The sequence below is a fragment of the Jaculus jaculus genome, chromosome X (genome assembly GCF_020740685.1).
Source record: "Jaculus jaculus isolate mJacJac1 chromosome X, mJacJac1.mat.Y.cur, whole genome shotgun sequence".
Lineage (NCBI taxonomy): Eukaryota > Metazoa > Chordata > Mammalia > Rodentia > Dipodidae > Jaculus > Jaculus jaculus.
Window position 1 is genome coordinate 1,042,395 of NC_059125.1, and position 17,829 is coordinate 1,060,223.

A 17,829-nucleotide genomic window follows, 5' to 3' on the forward strand; every position below is an offset into this window, starting at 1 on the left:
CTGAATAAGATAGATGGTGGTGTGACTCTTAGCTCCCCAGTTGTGATAATGGACTCTGGTGGAAGGGGTCATCATTGCAGGAAACTAGGTAAGAGTATTGCACCCTGCAATGGCATGATCATCTACCATTTTATCAATACAAGAAAAAGACTTTTAATCAGGAATGACTAACTGTGGAGGGCTTATATTTGCATCTGGAAGTAGTAATATGCTGAAACTGAAAGTTCATATCATTCTTTGTCCCAGCCTACACCCAACTACTTCATACCTTGTCAAGCTCTTCTTGAAAAATGTTTCTAATACATTTTTCCCAATTTTAAACTTAACTGAGTATCCAAATTAGTTCTCTACTTATTTTTGTAAAACATTTTCTTTAAGGATTGATTGATTTCAGAGAGAAAGAGAGAGAGAGGCACATACCTTGTGTGTCTGGCTTTATGTGGATACTGGGCTATAGAACCCGGGTCTTAGGCTGCACAGGCAAGTGCTTTAATCACTGAGCCATCTCTCCAGCCAGGTCCCTAATTCTTAATGAACCAAAACCAATAGTCTTCATTGTTTATACTCTTGGTGTCATGTTATGTCTTATGTCCCTCACCTGTATTATTCTTTTTATGACTTGCTTCCAAAATTCTTTTTACTATGTTCTCTATATATTAGAATCTTTTATGTGTGCACATGTGTTCATGAGTGTAGACACACGTGTATTTACAGGTGAGCATGTATGATATGTGCATGAGTATAGAGTCCAGAGGACAACCTCTGGTGTAATCCTCAAGAACATTGCCCACCTCATTTAAGTCAAGATCTCTCAGTGGTCTGGTGCTCACTAATTAGGCTGGACTGGCTGGTCAGAGATCCTACTATTTCCACTTCCCCCACACTGGGATTATGGGTGCATGCCACCATGCCTGCCCTTTTATGTTGGTTCTGGGAATTGAACTCAGGTACTCATGCTTTACCAACGGAGCTATCTAACTAGCCCCAAGATTAGAATCTTTTATCATGTAGATCATACATAATAATTCACTTTCCTCCTCTTATTCTGAAACATATTCCATCACACCCAGAGCTTGAATGCCATAAAGTGTTGATGTGAATATGAGGCACTTTTTTTCTATGTCTTATGCAATATAAATCCTCTGTCATCTACCCTGGTTATCTGTACATGCACACATGCAATTGTGCACATATATATGCATCTTGGAATTTTGACATATTTCACATAACTAAAGCAAATCTTCTACAGAAACTGGATATGTCATTCATCAAATACATATATGTTGTCTCTTTTGCATAATAAGAATTACAGAAGAATTCAGTCCCTGTCAGCACAGCAGTAATATTCAGGGTCTGAGTAACCTATGTTATCAAGTCTTACAAAACATGGATTGTGGTTCATGGAAAATGTTAATAAAAATTTAAAAAAAAAAACATGGATTGTGGTACTTGAATTTATGTCCTCCAATAGACTCAGGAGTTTTATTAAAGCTTTTAACTTGGATTTCCAGCTGCCTGTCTGGAAGAGGTGTCACTGGGGGCAGACACTGGGGTAAAGCCTGAATTTGCTTTTTTTGGGTGGGGGAAACTTATTCCCAGCCTTAGAGGTATGCAGGTATGTAGAGTGCTAAAGCTCTGCCTGGGTCTCTGCTGCTGGCTGTTTTGTGTTTCTCTCTTTTTAGATCTGTAAAAGGGGGCCAGCTTCTTTCACCATCAGTGGATCTTCCCCTGAATCTGTAAGCTTCAAATAAATCTCTTTTGCCCATAAACTGTGTCTGGTTTGGAAGTTCATCCCAGCAACCTATGGCTGACTACAACAGGGAGAAAACTCAATTATTTCCCTTCCAATTTTTTGTTTTTAATTTTCATTCAGTTTCTCATAGTTCCTGTTCTTCAATGGCGTGTTGCACCAATCAGTGATTGTGTGTGTGTGTGTGTTCCTCAATTTGTAACAAATTCATATTCTAAAGACTCATTCCTGAGAAAATATTTCACCAAATAATACTAAAACTATTCATAGGATTTTGAGTTCCCTTCATGGCATGTCACCCAGTCTGTAAATCTGCCAATGTTTCACCAGAAGTAAAAGATTGGGGAAGAAGTTGGCTTTTTCTTGCAACACAAAAACCAGTCTCTGGTTCAGGATCTCCAGACCTTCAGAATAAATTTGCAACCTTGCCATGCCTCAGGCATCTGGTCATGCTCAGGCTGGCAGAACAGTGGTGGCAGTATCTTTACATGTGGCCTCATCTAGAACGTAATCTGTTATCCTCATTAGGAATGAGGAATGAAATCACTACTCTGTGACACTTCCTCGTCAAAACCAGAGCCAGAACAATGAAGGGCCTGTGCCATCATTTTTACTTACTCCTTATTTGAAAAATGAGGGACCATGTCTTTTGCAAGTAAAGTCAGGAACCTGTAGCCACTGGTAGACAGTGACAAGGGTCATTAGATACTATTTACATTAAAACTGAATGTGACTTACACCTGTGTTTGCACTTGGAAATTAGGTGGTGCTGATAACATTTTCTTTGTACTCATTTAAGATTTACCTAAGATAAAAATATGGGGGTAGGGAGAACACTTGCCTGTTTGCAGTGTCTGCTGGCCAAGCCAGGGGCCAGTTCCCCAGCCACCCACATAAAGCTGGATTAGCATTCATTTATAGCAGCAAGAGACACTGGTATTATGATTGCACACACACGCACGCGAGTGCAAATAAGTAATTTTTTCTTTTTTAAAAAATGAGCCATTTTAGAGGATGGGGAGATGGTTCAATGGATAAGGTGTTTACCACACATGTATGAGGACTTGAGTTCAATCCCCAGCACCCACATAGAAGCTGAGTATGGTGGCATGCACCTGGAACCCCAGCACTGAAGAATCACAGACAAGAGGATTGTTGTAGCTTGTTGTCTAGCTAATCTAGCCAAATGACTCTGCCTCAATAATAATGTGAAGCAATTGAGGAAGATACCCAACACCAATCTGAGATGTTGACATGCACATGCACCCACACACCTGTGCCCACACAAGTTGGGACATCTATACACTTGCACACATAACTCACACATATACACATGCAGAAAAAATTAAATGTATGAGCTACAAGTGGTGGCATGCCACCTCCTGCTCAGTTACCCAGCAATCTGTCAAGAGGACCATTTGAGTAAGAAAACTTGCCTGAGTATCATTGTGAGATCTGGTCTACAAAAGAACACAATTTACTAGCGTTTACTACACTTAGGAGCTCTTTAAAAAAAATATATCTGGGGGCTGGAGAGATGGCTTAGAGGTTAAGTGCTCGCCTGTGAAGCCTAAGGACCCCGGTTCAAGGCTCCGTTCTCCAGGTCCCACGTTAGCTAGATGCACAAGGGGGCGCACACATCTGGAGTTCGTTTGCAGAGGCTGGAAGCCCTGGCGCACCTATTCTCTCTCTCTCCCTCTGTCTTTCTCTCTGTGTCTGTCGCTCTCAAATAAATAAATAAAAATAAAAAATATATTTGGGCTGGAGAGATGGCTAAGCGGTTAAGGTGTTTGCCTACAAAGCCAAAGGACCCAGGTGACCCAAGTTAGCCAGATGCACAAGGGGGTGCACACATCTGGAGTTCATTTGTAGTGGCTGGAGGCCCTGGTGTGCCCATTCTTTCTCTTTCTCCCTCTTTCTCTGTCAAATAAATAAAAAAAATTTAAAAAATTATTTGTAAGGAAAGGGAGACAGAGAAGAGAGACAGAGAAAGAAAGGGCACACCAAGGTCATTAGGCACTGCAAATGAACTCCAGATGTATGTGCCACTTTGTGTATCTGGCTTTATGTGGTACTGGGGAATTGAACCAAGGTCCTTAGGCTTTGTAGGTAAATACCTTAACCAATGAGCCATCTCTCCAGCCCCAAGTTTAGTACACCAAAAATGCTCTATAATCATTGTCTGTATTTTGTTCCAAAGCATTTTCATCAATACTATGCTCATGAAGCCTTCTGTCCCCATTGACCCATCCTGACAGCTCCTAACATTTACCAACCTATTTCTGTATCTATGGATTTCCCTAATGTGCACAAATTTAAATGCAGGCTTATAGTATGTGTCTTCCCCTGTCTACATTGATAGATGGCATTTCTTCTTTGTTGAGACAGAGTCTCATTATGTCACCTAGGTGGGCCTTAAACTCATGATCCTCTTGTCTCAGCCTCCCATATGCTGGGACAGCAGATTTGCACCACCAAACCAAGATTTCATATTATTTTAAACAATTATTTTTTTTTAGTTCTTAATTGAGGACCTTATTGTGTGAATATATTTCTTAATGGTCATATTCCCACTTGATTGTACACTTATGCTCCCTTGCCTCTGCCCTGTTTCACCAATGGCCCTCCTCAGTGCAGTTATCATTATTCACTGTGAGGTCATGTTTGCACCAGCTAATTTAAGAATGAATCCTCGTGAGCTGGAAAGATGGCCTCAGTGGGAAAAGTGCTTGCAATGCAAATGTAAAGACCTGAATTCAGATCCCCTAAACCCATTTAAAGCCAGATATGGTAGCACGTGTTTAAATCGCAGCACTCTTATAGTGAGATGGGAAGTGGAGAAGGAGTCCCCTGAAGCTCAAGTGTCAGCTAGCCTAGTATATGCAGTGGGGAACAAGATACCTTGCCTCCGGCAGGGTGGAAGGTGAAGACTGACATCTGAAATGGTTTTTTGACTGCCCCAGATGCGCACCATGGCTCATACATGGCCATATTCACATGAATACAAAGACAGACAGACAGACATATAGACACACACACACACACACACACACACACACACACACACACACACACAGAAAGAGAGTGAGAGAGATATGAAAAAGGACATTAAAATGCACCCTTGGTGTTTGAAAATCACTAAACATTGATTCGGGATCATAAAAAAAATAACTTAAGTGGTTGTTTTGCAATAAAAAATCCCACATTTTAAGAAAACTAAGAAAAGATCAATAGCCACAAAAAGAGTAGCCAGAAATGCCAGCCTCAACTGTTAAATGGTGGCTTTATTCTGGTCACTGAATAATTTCCACACACAATCCATTTTCTCAGTAATTATACTGAACCTTTCCTTTTTGTTTTGACTCACTGATGAGGTCTCACCATGAGGGCCACTGCATTTTAGTTTGCTATACTGTCTTTATCTGATAAAGTCGTCATTTTCCACTTGATAATATGGGCTCAAATGATTTCCTGTGCCTGCCTAGATACTACAGTCAGAATGAAAAGTTAGGATATTGAACATATGAACTCTGGAACTCTGACCCCAGTCTCTGTCTGAAGTCACAATCCATTCTCTGAATCTTGATCTCTTTGGTATGCATGCTCTCCCTCTCCATCCCTTCTTCCTGCTCCTGACATTTTGGCTAAACTGTCAACCCACAGGTGGAATGTTGCCTACTATCTGTGGAGTAAATATATTTTTATAAATATATTTGTAAATATATTTATAAATAAATTCATCAGTGATTTTATAAAGGAGAAAAGGGAGCCAGGTTCTCCTTATGCTTAATGGAAGAGAACTCTGGAGCTTCATTGGCAAACAATTCATGTCAAAATAGGGAGTAGAAAACCCTCCAAAAAATATGCAGTAACAGAAAAGAGACATTAATGCATGCATGTTAGTGTTGCATCTATCTAAATTTTTATGATATTTGTTTATTTATTTATTTATTTTTATTTAAGACAGAGAGGTGGGTGAGGGGTAGAAAGACAGAGGGAGAGAGAGTGAGAATGTGTGCACCAGGACCTCTATCCACTTCAAACGAACTCCAGACTCATGTGCCACCATGTGCATCTGGCTTATGTGGGACCTGGAGAATCAAAGCTGGGTCCGTAGGCTTCACAGGCAAGGACCTTAACCACTAAGCCATTTCTCCAGCTATATCAAATTTTTTTGGGCTATATCTAGGCAGGGAAAAACAACTTGAAATTTCAGACAATTGCTAAAAATATGCTAGCAAAAGTATTAGGCATTTCAATTGTAAATAGGATTTAAAAAACAAAATTGTGAAATATTGTTAAATTTCAAAATAGTATCATTAAAATGAAGTGTTGTCTTACAGACATTGATCAAACCTCAAATACCATGATTACTCTAAGGAGGAGTTCAACTTTCATTTTCTCTTCTTTCTTTCTTTTTTCTTTTCTTTTCTTTCTTTCTGGAAGCAAAGGGCTTATTTCTGACTTAAAATTTCAGGAGGAATTGCATGGAACAGAAGCCATGGTGACAGGAGTGGGTCACATTCACTGACAGGAAGCAGTATTTGAACAAGAAAGGGGGCTGGGCTACACAGTATCTCAAGGCATTGAGCTCTCATTGCTAAATGACACATATATATTATCCCGTCCAAGGGCCAGAGAGTATTGCAGAAGGGAGGGCAGAAAGATCATACAGAGGATGGGGAAGAGTGCTGTGGAATGATATCTTCTGGATATAAAATGGTCACTGCACTTTTGATCTCAGTGACTACTTTTGCCTGCACAATACCTTCATGCAACTTCTTTGAATATTGAGGCAGGGACAGCAGTTTGTTTCTTTTGGCTTTGCACCTCTCCTTAAGAGCACTGAGAGGACATGATAAGCTTCTATCTTCTTGACTTCCTTCTCCTGGCATAGAAGCTTCATTCAAAAATCAGCACTACTGGGCTGTAGAGATGGCTTAACGGTTAAGGTATTTGCCTATAAAGCCTAAGTACCAAGGTTCGATTGCCCAGCACCCATGTAAATCAGATGCACCTGGAGTTAGTTTGCAGTGACTAGAGGCCCTAGCGTGCCCATTCTCTCTCTCTTTCTCTCTCTCTCTCTCTCTCTCTCTCTCTCTCTCTCTCTCTCTCTCTTTCTCTCTCAAATTAAAAAACAAACAGCACTACTGGTACCTTAAACTTGTATTACTTTCTAGTCTTTAAAATGAATGAATTATTATTATTGTTATTCCTTTTATTCCTTTTTTGCCACCCTCCATAACTTTGGCTTGTCCCACAGCAGAATACAAATTTTCTTTTTAAATGAAAATAAAAATATTTCTTTATGAAATAAATGAGAATTGAGTAAAGTGTTTTGTTTGCAAGCATGACTTTGTTCATATCTCCAGTACCCACATAAAATGTCTGGCATGGTGATATACCCCTGTATTCTCAGTGGCCAGACAGAGATGAGAAGTTCCCTGAGGTCACCTTATATCAAAGAATAAAAGTGAAGTCAGTGCCAGATAAATTGGATGCATATCCTGATGAGAGAATTAGCCCATTGCCCCTTAACAGGGCCCAAGTGTAATTGGAGAAATGAGCAAGAGTGCTGCTTTCATGGTGAACCTGGTATTAGCACAAAGGTGAAGGAATTAGACACAGAGAACACTCAACTCCTACCAAGCCATAGATCCAGAGACACAAAGACTCCCAAGACCTCACCACTGAAGTAGACCTAAAACAAACCCAACATGGCTCAGGGAAATTTGCAGAAGAAGGGGTGGGAATATTGTTAGAGCCACAAGTTGAGTCATTATGCACAGAGACATTGCCTCTTACCCATAACTGATGGTTACCCCCATAATGCATGACAACTCACATTCCCCAATGAGAAGGGTCCTTGTGGAGGAGGGAAGACAAGGAAGAAGCTCATAATGGTAACAACATGACTGTATACACACTGTGTACATAACTAATTTAAATAAAGAATAAAAGTAAAAAGTGAACAAGGAAGACCCTGGCCAGCACTGGCCTCTGCGTGTATGCATACACATGTACATGCACACACATATACTAACACACACATAGGAACATTCATACACATGTATGCATACCACATACATATACAAGTAAGGAAAGAAATGAGCTAGATCACTGGTCATGTGTAAACATACTTTATTATAGAATCAGTATGTACAAGGTCTAACATGAAAAAAAAATGAGTCACAGAATATCAGATTATTTACAATATTTCTTGTATTTTTACAAAATGTTTTTACAAGATTACTTGTCTCTACATAACATGACACACATACACAGAAATCCAATTTTTATTACATATATAAATAAATATTGACTTTAAATGACCACAGTGAGGGAGATGAATTCTATAGGCCATGTGCATGAGAAGGTAGCCATTCTGTTATCTGCATACTACAATAATAATTAGGTAACTGGAAAGAAATAATTTTATCTAGACCCCTGTTAATCACTCGGTAAATTGTATATCTCACTACACTATTCAGTAGAGGTAAGACACTTATCACTGTCATGTCACATGTGAGACCAAGCACCACCATGCAAAACCATGGGTCAGAGTCAACATCTTCATGGGTTCATTTATATTTTCAACTCAGCTTTAAAGTACATGCAGGTGCCCAGTCTCTTTGTTCTGGTTAGAGTGGGCATATTTGCTTAGCAAGAGTTAGTGTTATCGGTAACTATAGGAGTGTGTAAATGTGAGCAGCCCAGGGCACACAGGATAAGAGAGGCATTCTATAAACAAGTCAATATCACAAATGGAATTGACTAAGACACAGAGCATCATTCATATTTGTTCATGCATCATGGAGACACAATTCCAAATTCAGTCTTGTCATCAGGTTTTTCAGTGGGCATGAAGATAAAAATTAGGTTTTTGCAGTTAAATGTGATCTTTCAAGTCACATGTCTGAGCTGTCCTTTATTTTGGGAGCTTGCTACTGCAATTGATCAGTGTCCTCATAAAGGGCAAGTTCATAAAGGACTGTTTGGCAGAACTTCTTAATCTTTGCAGACAGAAATTTCTGGGGACACTTGGGGTTATAACAGCTCAGGGGCGGGTGCCATGGGCATGTAATGTAGAAAACCTAGGAATACTGCTCAACCATTTCACAATGCATAGCACCCATCAACAAAGAATTCTCCAGTCTCAAATGTTACACAGCTGAGGTTGGAATGCCTACTCCATAAGACATATATGTGATCTTTCACCTTTCTAGTATATACATGTATTTCTAGATATACATGTATTTGGGAATTTTGGACTAAATTTTTCAAAAAAATGACCTGTCATAAAGTTTGCCATCTTTCATGTTCATACCCATATTAAACAATGAATACATTAAATGATATACATTAGCTTGTACTGAAAAACATCACATTTCTACATGGTTCTCCTTAAAGAATAAAATGATAGAACTAAAAACTTAATCAGTAAGGTATAAATGCTCTGGGTGAAAATAATGCATAGAACCAAAAAATGTATCAAGTTAATTATTAGTGTTTGGGGCAATATTTTAGTGGACTCAAGTTTTAAAACAGTTAATATTCTCACTGCATATATTATTCTCATATGTGATAAAAACATAATTTTAACAAAACATTATAGAATTAGGAATTACAACTATTCTTTGAAGGAGACAGATTTTTGTCATTTTATTAGGACACTCATTTCTAAAGTTCAGAAACATGAATTATATTTTTGAAAATTTGATTATAATAGCAAATTTGAACTAAAAATAAAGTTATGTTTCTTTTATTACTTCATCAATAGTGATTTTTTTCTATTAACAGTATTAAAATTTTAAATTTTGAATAGTGTAGAAAAATCAGATATTTATAAATGTAGCTTTTAAATTTTTAAGGAAGTAGTCATTTTCAGATATATCATCTGAAGTAAAGCTATGCTCATGTTTTTAACCAGATAAAAGAAACATAATTATATTTTATAAAATTACATTTTATAGAATTTAATAATATTTTGTATCTATGAATACAATCTTGCATTTTTAAATATAAAATAGTACAAAAGTTGGCTGGAATAAATATTTGGATTCATTCATGATGAATCACAGCAAAAGATAGATGTGTAGCCATTAATTGAATATGAATTTTTGAAATTTGAAGAATGAGAAATTTGGATGCTGGTGATGGCGAATACTTGGGGGTGATGTTGACATAAGTTTGGGATATGAAGGCTATTTACTGTCATCTCTATTCAGATATTCTTAGAAGCAGGTGATAAGTCCATTCCAAGATACAGTAAAGGCTGCAAAACCATTCAGATCCACATAGACGTCTATTCTCAGATGGCAACTGTATGTTATTTATACAAAGTCACAAAGCTCTTATTTCCACATTCTTTGCTTTTAGAATACTTTAATACTCAAGAAACAGGTTCCAATATCTTTTTTTAGGTACCCAGGCTTCTAGACTATGTCTCATAATGATAAGCATGGATATAATGATAGTAGTAGCTTCTATCCATTTTACTTTTCACCTGACTCTGGCCACTGCAGATAGGCCTGATGGAGTCAGTGAGTTCTTAGCTGTGCACAGTCCTAGCAATGGCCAGAAATCAATGTGCATTCAAAGAGTAAGTCCCACCATGAAAATATGTCAATAATGAGTTTGCTTTTCTTCCTGCAGTACTTGGGTAGATAGTGAAACAAGGAAGCCTTTAATCCTTACACTCTTTAGAACTATATCTTTATCCATCATTGGTGAGCTATGAAAACAATTTATTGATGAAATGTTAAAAAGTGTCATCAGCAAAGAATTTTAATTTCTCCAATGTGAAAATCTGATTAGCAGGTTAATTCATTGAGTTGTCTGGCTTTGTGAATCTTACAAATTATAATTTAAAAATTGAGCTTTTATTTTGAGCTATCTCATCAGAAGCTTAGAGGGCCTAAGGTGGGAACACTTTTAGATTTAAGTGTATGATGAGCACAAGAACCAGGCATAGTGGTGCATGTCTGTAATCCCAATACTTTAAAAATGAGGCTGGAAGATTATGAATTTGAAGCTAGCCTGGGCTATGAAAAAACCCCACCTCAAAATAAAGGAATCAAGGTATGGGTGTATTTCAGATAATAAACTTCCAGTTAAAATCACCTATGAGAAAAATGATCTTATGGGAGTCTGGAAGTAGCAGTACCAAAAGGCTGCAGAATCTTGCTCAACTTTAAAATCAAAGTATATTTTATTGATGAAATATATGCCTAGTATATATAAAAATTGTGTATTTTCTATACTAATTTTTTGAGAATTTGCTGCTCCAATGTCAGGGAAATTTCAGTTCTGCAACAATTCAAAAGCAGTTAGCAAAACCACATATGGAAGTACACTTCAGAGTTAAATAGACCTGATCTTCATTTTTTCTTTTTGCCTAGGAAGCTAATGTCCATCTTCTCTGGGGAATATTTGTCATTTGTTTTTAGTCACACCTGTGATTGACAGAAGTCCTTACTGCACTGACACTGCACAGTGGGGGTGGAGGGCTCTGAGAAGTACCCATGGCTTCTGTAAGTACCTTTGTCTACTTGCTGAGGCTCAACAAGCTTACAGAGCTGTACAATATGTGAACACCTGGAAACACTTCAGTATCTCCCCGGCGAAGGCTTGAAATGATGTGGATGGTGATGCTTAAGATGGGGTCCTAAGAAGTGACAAAACACACCAGTGGCATCACATTATACATATTGAAGAAAATGTGGAAATGCACTGATTTGCAGTTATAGACTTGGACTCAGGCAAATGTTTCCCCACTGTAAAAAAAAAAATGGCCTTTCTCATTCTGAATCTAAATGGCAAACATGCATGTGTTCCTTCTCTCTCTCCTCCATTCCTCTTCTCCTATCCTCTTCTCTCATAGTTTTACTCTTCCTCTTTCTTTGTCCCCTCCCCAACCCATAAAATAACATGAAAAGGCAAGGTTCTTTCCTAAGCTCACAAATGTATAAGCAAACCTCAACCTTTCGCTCATTTCTAATAGTTTAAAAAATTAAACTTTTTAAAAAAAATTAACACATTGTTAAATATAAGATTCTAAATTTGGAATATTAGAGAAACTTTACTCCCAAGTTTTATGAATAGTAGGAGCTGTCAACTCTCACTTTGTGATACTTTCTGTTCTTCTGTATATTATAACCGTGACAAGTCATTAAGGCATTATTTTTTTATTTATTTATTTTTATTTTTTTTTATTTATTTATTTGAGAGCGACAGACACAGAGAGAAAGACAGATAGAGGGAAAGAGAGGGAATGGGCGCGCCAGGGCCTCCAGCCTCTGCAAACGAACTCCAGACACGTGCGCCCCCTTGTGCGTCTGGCTAACGTGGGACCTGGGGAACCGAGCCTCGAACCGGGGTCCTTAGGCTTCACAGGCAAGCGCTTAACCGCTAAGCCATCTCTCCAGCCCAAGGCATTATTTTTTTAAAACCAAAGTAAAACTAGAATTTCTGCATCCATTCATAATTCTTTATGTTTCAAAATGCAATGAGAAAAAAATTAAATAAAACACCAAATATAAATATCAACAAAAGGCTGGATATATTTTTTAAAAAGTAGGTGAGCATGTTGCTCTTCAATCTTATTTGATTTAGCAAATAACTTCAGCATATATGTGTGTATTACAATTCATAGCATATCTGACAGTGAAGCATATGTCACAAGAAAATAAGAACATCAGATAAATACAGTTGCTTATGCTGTCATATTGGAAAATCATAAATTACAAGTTCAGACTAATCTTATTATAGTTTTAAAAATATATTTGTGGTTTAAAATAAATGCAAGGAAGGGAAAGGAGAATGGGAAGAGGGGAGAAGATAGGGAAAAGAGGTGTGAAAAGATGGAGGGAGGGAAGAAGGAAGGGGAAAGAAGGAAGAGAAGAAGGAAGAGGAGGAAGGAAGAAAAGGCAGGAAAGAACAAAAGAAAGAGGAAAGGAGAAAGGATGAAAAGAAAGAACTGAAAAATAAAGAATCTAAGACAAGATGCCATAAGCATCACCCAAACAATTTTTGATACAGGTAGCTGTAATAAAATACAGTAGATGAATAAAAATGTGGAGTAAGAATTCTAGATAGGTAGATTTCCTCTTCCATAGAAATCCTTCCCAGTGTATGCATTCATTTTCATTTCCCCCCATAACTTTCCTCTCTGCCTGTGGTGCTGAAGTGGACATCTTCTACCCAAGAGTGGTACTCACTGTGTGCTGAGGAGGGTGGGAGCTCAGGGGTGCGGAATGTTTTGATGGTGGCGGGCCCTTCCCCTCCTGTGGTCAGTACTTGAACTTCCAGCCGATAGAGAGTGGACGGCCTCAGATTGGGCACGGTTAGGACATAATGATCCTGAGGAATGACAAATGAGACTCTCATCAAAGACCTAAGGGAAGCACACAATGAACAAGCACAATCTAGGAAGAGAATAGAGTAAGTATGCATGTTCGTATGCTTTTGAAAGGCACACTTTAATCTTCAGAATATTTTGCCTTGTTTTCTGGAGTTAACTGTCATCTTGCTCAATGTCTGGCAGCTTAAGATTCCTGCCTGGCAGACCTTAAATGTGTTGAAGTGCCAGTATTCAGAGTTCCCTCTTGGGACTTCATCTTTAAAAAAAAAAAAAAATTCTTTACATGAGATTTTTTTTCCTCATAGTTTAACATTGTTAGCTGCAAATCATGTGATGTGAATTCTTGACAATCCAAATTTCATTAGGTGAGCCAACTATTTCCCTTACAATACAATCTATCTGTCAATGCACATAACTGAAAATGCCCACTGTTGAGGCCAAAAATTCTTCTCAAAACTCCAAAACCTACTACATTCATCAAATAACTAGTTTCTCATTCCACATAACTCTTTCCAGGATTTAAGGCATTTTCCCCTGATCTCTCTCCTTTTGAATTTTGGAGCCGGCATTGGATATTCTAAGCTTTTCTGAAAGGGTAAAAGCCCACAAATATTTTTTAAGCCAAGGAATTAAGTGGCTTGGAAGGCAGTCCAACTCATTATGAGATCTGGCCAAATTTGCAGGAGGAAAGAAAAATAACAAGATTCTTTGAGCTATTTTTCCCCGATTTAACACTTCAAACAGGACATGCCCACTTGGACCACAGGGTTGTGTGGCTAATAAAGACAGAAGAAAATGGTTAAATCAGTTCTATACAAAGTAAAGGGTAACCAGGTCTGTGGGAGCTTTCACTTTAATCAAAATGCATGTGGCTAGTGGCTGGTGACACTTTCCAACTATCACAGTAATGTGTGCAGTGTGATAATGCCTTTAAAATTATATACTCAGAAGACAATACAGAAAGGAGACCCAATGCAACAAACACAGCATGAATAAAATGTGAAAATTCTCATGGCCCTAGAGAATGAACCACAGATACCAACACAACAGGCACAGGGAATGAAGTGACACACTTACAGATGGCAGGATTTGAGATTGGGAAATAATGCTGTTGGGCAAACTGTTCTGTCTGCTTTCTGTGGTGACCTCTGCCCATGTCACTTGAAACCCAGTCATGGGCTGGTAGAGATTGGCCTTTGTCATCTTCCATGAAAAGTGGCCAGTGATGTTCATATCTTGGAGGATAAAGGAAGCAGAAAGGTTCTCCGGCTTGGCTAGCACTTTGGAAAGAACATGGCCTGTTGAAATGCAGACAGTATATAATGATCATATTTACCTCCCACTTCCTTCCTTTTTCCTTCTCTGAAATACTCCCTCCACTGCATCCCTTCTTTTTCCCAGTTTATATATTTTATGTGTATATTTTACATAGGTTATAGTCTTGTATCCCTTCACCACTGATCTCCAATTCCCTGAGGTCCCTCCTCAGTAGAGTCCTTGCTGTTCACTGTGGGTTATTTAGGGCCTCTTTCAGTCTCTAGTCAGGGGTGGCATGAGGATGTGTCTACCCACCCTGTGGCTCTTACATTCTTTGTGCCCCTCTTCCACAACAATCCCTGAGCCTTGCTAGGAGCGTTAGCATTTTGTTCTTAGTGTTGAATTCTCTGTACACTCTGTAATTCTTTTGTAATGTATTTCAATTCTCCAACATGTTTGATGCTATTTCCCTGGAGGTGGTTGTCTGGCTAGCATTGGGAGCAATACCCATCACTGCTTCCTCTGCAGATACTTTGGACCCTGGTGAATACAGGAGAAGTGACACAACTCATGGTGGGCAAAGAACTCAGAGGGCTTATGCAGAAGGATTGCAAGTTTGCAGCCAGGCTGGGCTATATAACAAGTTCAAAACAAGACAAGTCTGATCTATGTGGGGAGACACTGTCTCAAGTTGCTACTTTAGATCAAAATTCCCTGGTTTTGAATTTGCTATGTAGCCCAGCCTGACTGCAAACTTGTAATTCTTCTGCAGAAGCCGTTTTATTTCTTGGATCATGGAGTGAGCCTCCATGCTCCACTTGGCCTCCTTTCTTATGGCTAATATCACTAAAAAAGGACATCATTCCAATGCTACAAGGAATATAAAATAATGTCTATTCACTTCAAACTGGGTCATTAAAATATAACTTATAAAGATGGGGGCTTTTGATTTGCAGGCTTATGATGTAACATTTTAGAAATATTTATGAAGTATTGTTAATATCTTACACATAGATGTCAAATATACCTGGGTCTCCAGGACAACTCATGTGCTTATAGCTTTTCCCCTTCAGAGAGGAGCATGGAGGTGTGGTAAAGTAAATGGATTCTGCCTTTGAGTGACCCCTCGGCTGGATCGGTTGGACCATCACCTTATACTTGCAGGAGAATGACAGGTCTTGAAGAATTATGTAATTTTCCTGGTCAAGAAAAAGAGAACATACCGGTAGTTATGTCAAGTCTCATTAGTATAAAATAGAAATTAGCAGGCGTTGAAATCATACCCAGCCAGGTTATTTCCTCTATATGGAACATGCTCAATAGAGTTTTTCTAAGAAGGACAAAGGACATCACATCTTTGTTTTCATGAAAAACAATGGCAAATCCCTTCCATGGCTGTGTAAACAGCCACTAGAATTCCATTTCCCCAAAAGTTCTATATCAAAGCCAATTGCTTCTAACATTCAGAAGCTATAATGCAAACATAATTACTAAGTAAGAACAATTAACTCAGATTTAGTTTATATGTAATTTTTTGTGTTAAAAATATATTCTTTATCCTTCCTTTTTTTCCCTTTTTTAGAGTGTGTGTGTGTGTGTTCATGTGGTGTGCACACATGTGTAGGGGTACGTGCATGAAGACATGTATGTGGAGACCAGATGCTGATGCTGGATGTCCTCCTAGGTCATTTTTCACCTTAGTATATGTGGGATATGCATATGTGTGCAGATGTGCATACAGAGGCCCGGAGTAAATGTCAGGTGTCTTCCTCTTTCACTGCTCCACCTATTTTCCTGAGACAGAGTGTCTCACTGATCCTCCAGACTTCCACCATCCTCAGCACTAGGGTTACAAGTGCATGTAGTCACATCCAGCCTTTTAAATGGGTGTTAAGGATCAAGCTTAGCTCCACTTGCTTGCAGAACGCACTTACATGGGGAGCCATCTCTCTAGCCCTCAAATCTTATTTCTACCAAACAAATTGTTTGCACTGAATAAACATGTGTTATCTCTTGCCAAATAAGATAAGCCTACAATTAAGCAACTAAAAAACATCACCAGGAATCTAGACTTCCAAGGCACATAGAAGAAACATAAACCAAACAGAATTTCTCTATTCACACAACATACTAAGTTACACCAAATAGGTGCAACAGTGGCACGTGTGTTATGGGGAAACCAACTGTTCTCTAATTGGACTGGAGGCCCTCCCACTCCATGGGAGGGAATAAATGCCTGGTATTGAAAACCTAATCAAAGGCCTATGGTAGGGGAAGTCATGAACCCTGGGAGTATAACACCTGCTCATATGGCTAAATGCGAATATTATACTCACCGAACTGCTCTATAAGCATTTTACTTAACATTCGTACCCATATATTAATGCTACTCTCACTTTTGGCTCGAGAAGCTTCTTTTATCAGATGGTGGTGAGCACTAGGATGACCAAGAAGGTACTACAGTGCTGAGAAGAATTGACAGAGAGGTGTTCAGCACTGAAACAACTCTTTCACATCTTCCAAGGCTCAGGATACATTGCAGAAGAGGTAGTAGGTAGAATGTAAAAGCCAAAGGAAGGATAGGACTCCTTACACTGTTCAAGACACAAAATAACCTGAATATTTATGGCCTTGCGGTGCCTGACGCTACCTACATAAGACCCCCATAATAGGAGGAAAAGATCATGACATCAAAATAAAAGAGAGACTAATGGAGAGGGGGAGAGGATATGATGGAGCATAGATTTGTGAAGGGGAAAGTGGGGGAGGGGAGGGAATTATTATCTGTATTTTAGAACATGTTGTGTGTGGATCATAGAAGAAACTCTCCGAATAGTGGTATAAACAGATAAAGGATTGGGGGAGGGACATGATAACCACTATCATTCCTACTTTCATTCAGTCATTACTTAATAACAAGTTTGTGACATCATGCACTTCTGTCTATTAAATCAACACATAATTCAAGTACATGTAGAAAGTACTAGCAGTCAAGTACAACAGTCATGTCCTTACATGAGTCATGCCAGATGATGTCTCTCCTCTGGCTGTTTTGTTGTGGGCACAGTGTTCTGGAAACCACTGCACATAGTATCGATTGATACTTGGATCTATAATGTCAAAACACACAAACAAAAGACAGCCTGAAAGTCACATTCCATACATGGTAGCTTTCATCAAAATACCTGAGACACTCAAATAATAGCAAGAAATGGTTTATTTTAGTTCATAGTCTCATAGGTTTCTGTCCACATTTGGTAGGCACATTGCATTCAGGCTACTGGTGGGAGCCCAGGTAATAGAAGAATTTGCTACAGCAAACACATTCCCTTCCTGTCAAGGAAGCAGAGAGGTAAAGGAAGAAGGTGTGGTCCCATGATACTCTTCAAGGACATGATCTCAATGATCTAACTTTTCCTACCCCTAAAAGGGACATTTTATATTCATACTAAAGTATCAG

At 38.7% G+C, this 17,829-nt stretch overlaps 1 protein-coding gene across 2 annotated transcripts in view; it reads right to left on the minus strand.

Annotated features, from left to right (window-relative positions):
- Nucleotides 1-9,729: 9,729 nt before the first annotated feature.
- Anos1 (anosmin 1) overlaps nucleotides 9,730-17,829 on the minus strand; it is a 178,688-nt gene continuing 170,588 nt past the window's right edge. Inside the window, exons 10-14 of one of the 2 annotated variants that reach the window (XM_045140836.1) lie at nucleotides 17,385-17,479; nucleotides 15,397-15,568; nucleotides 14,190-14,392; nucleotides 12,970-13,111; nucleotides 9,730-11,417 (exon numbers count right to left, since the gene is read on the minus strand). In XM_045140836.1, the coding sequence (XP_044996771.1) occupies nucleotides 11,359-11,417; nucleotides 12,970-13,111; nucleotides 14,190-14,392; nucleotides 15,397-15,568; nucleotides 17,385-17,479 (671 nt within the window). In that variant the 3' untranslated portion in view covers nucleotides 9,730-11,358. Of the gene's footprint in view, nucleotides 11,418-12,969; nucleotides 13,112-14,189; nucleotides 14,411-15,396; nucleotides 15,569-17,384; nucleotides 17,480-17,829 lie in introns of both variants that reach the window. The other variant, XM_004667903.2, reaches the window with a different exon arrangement.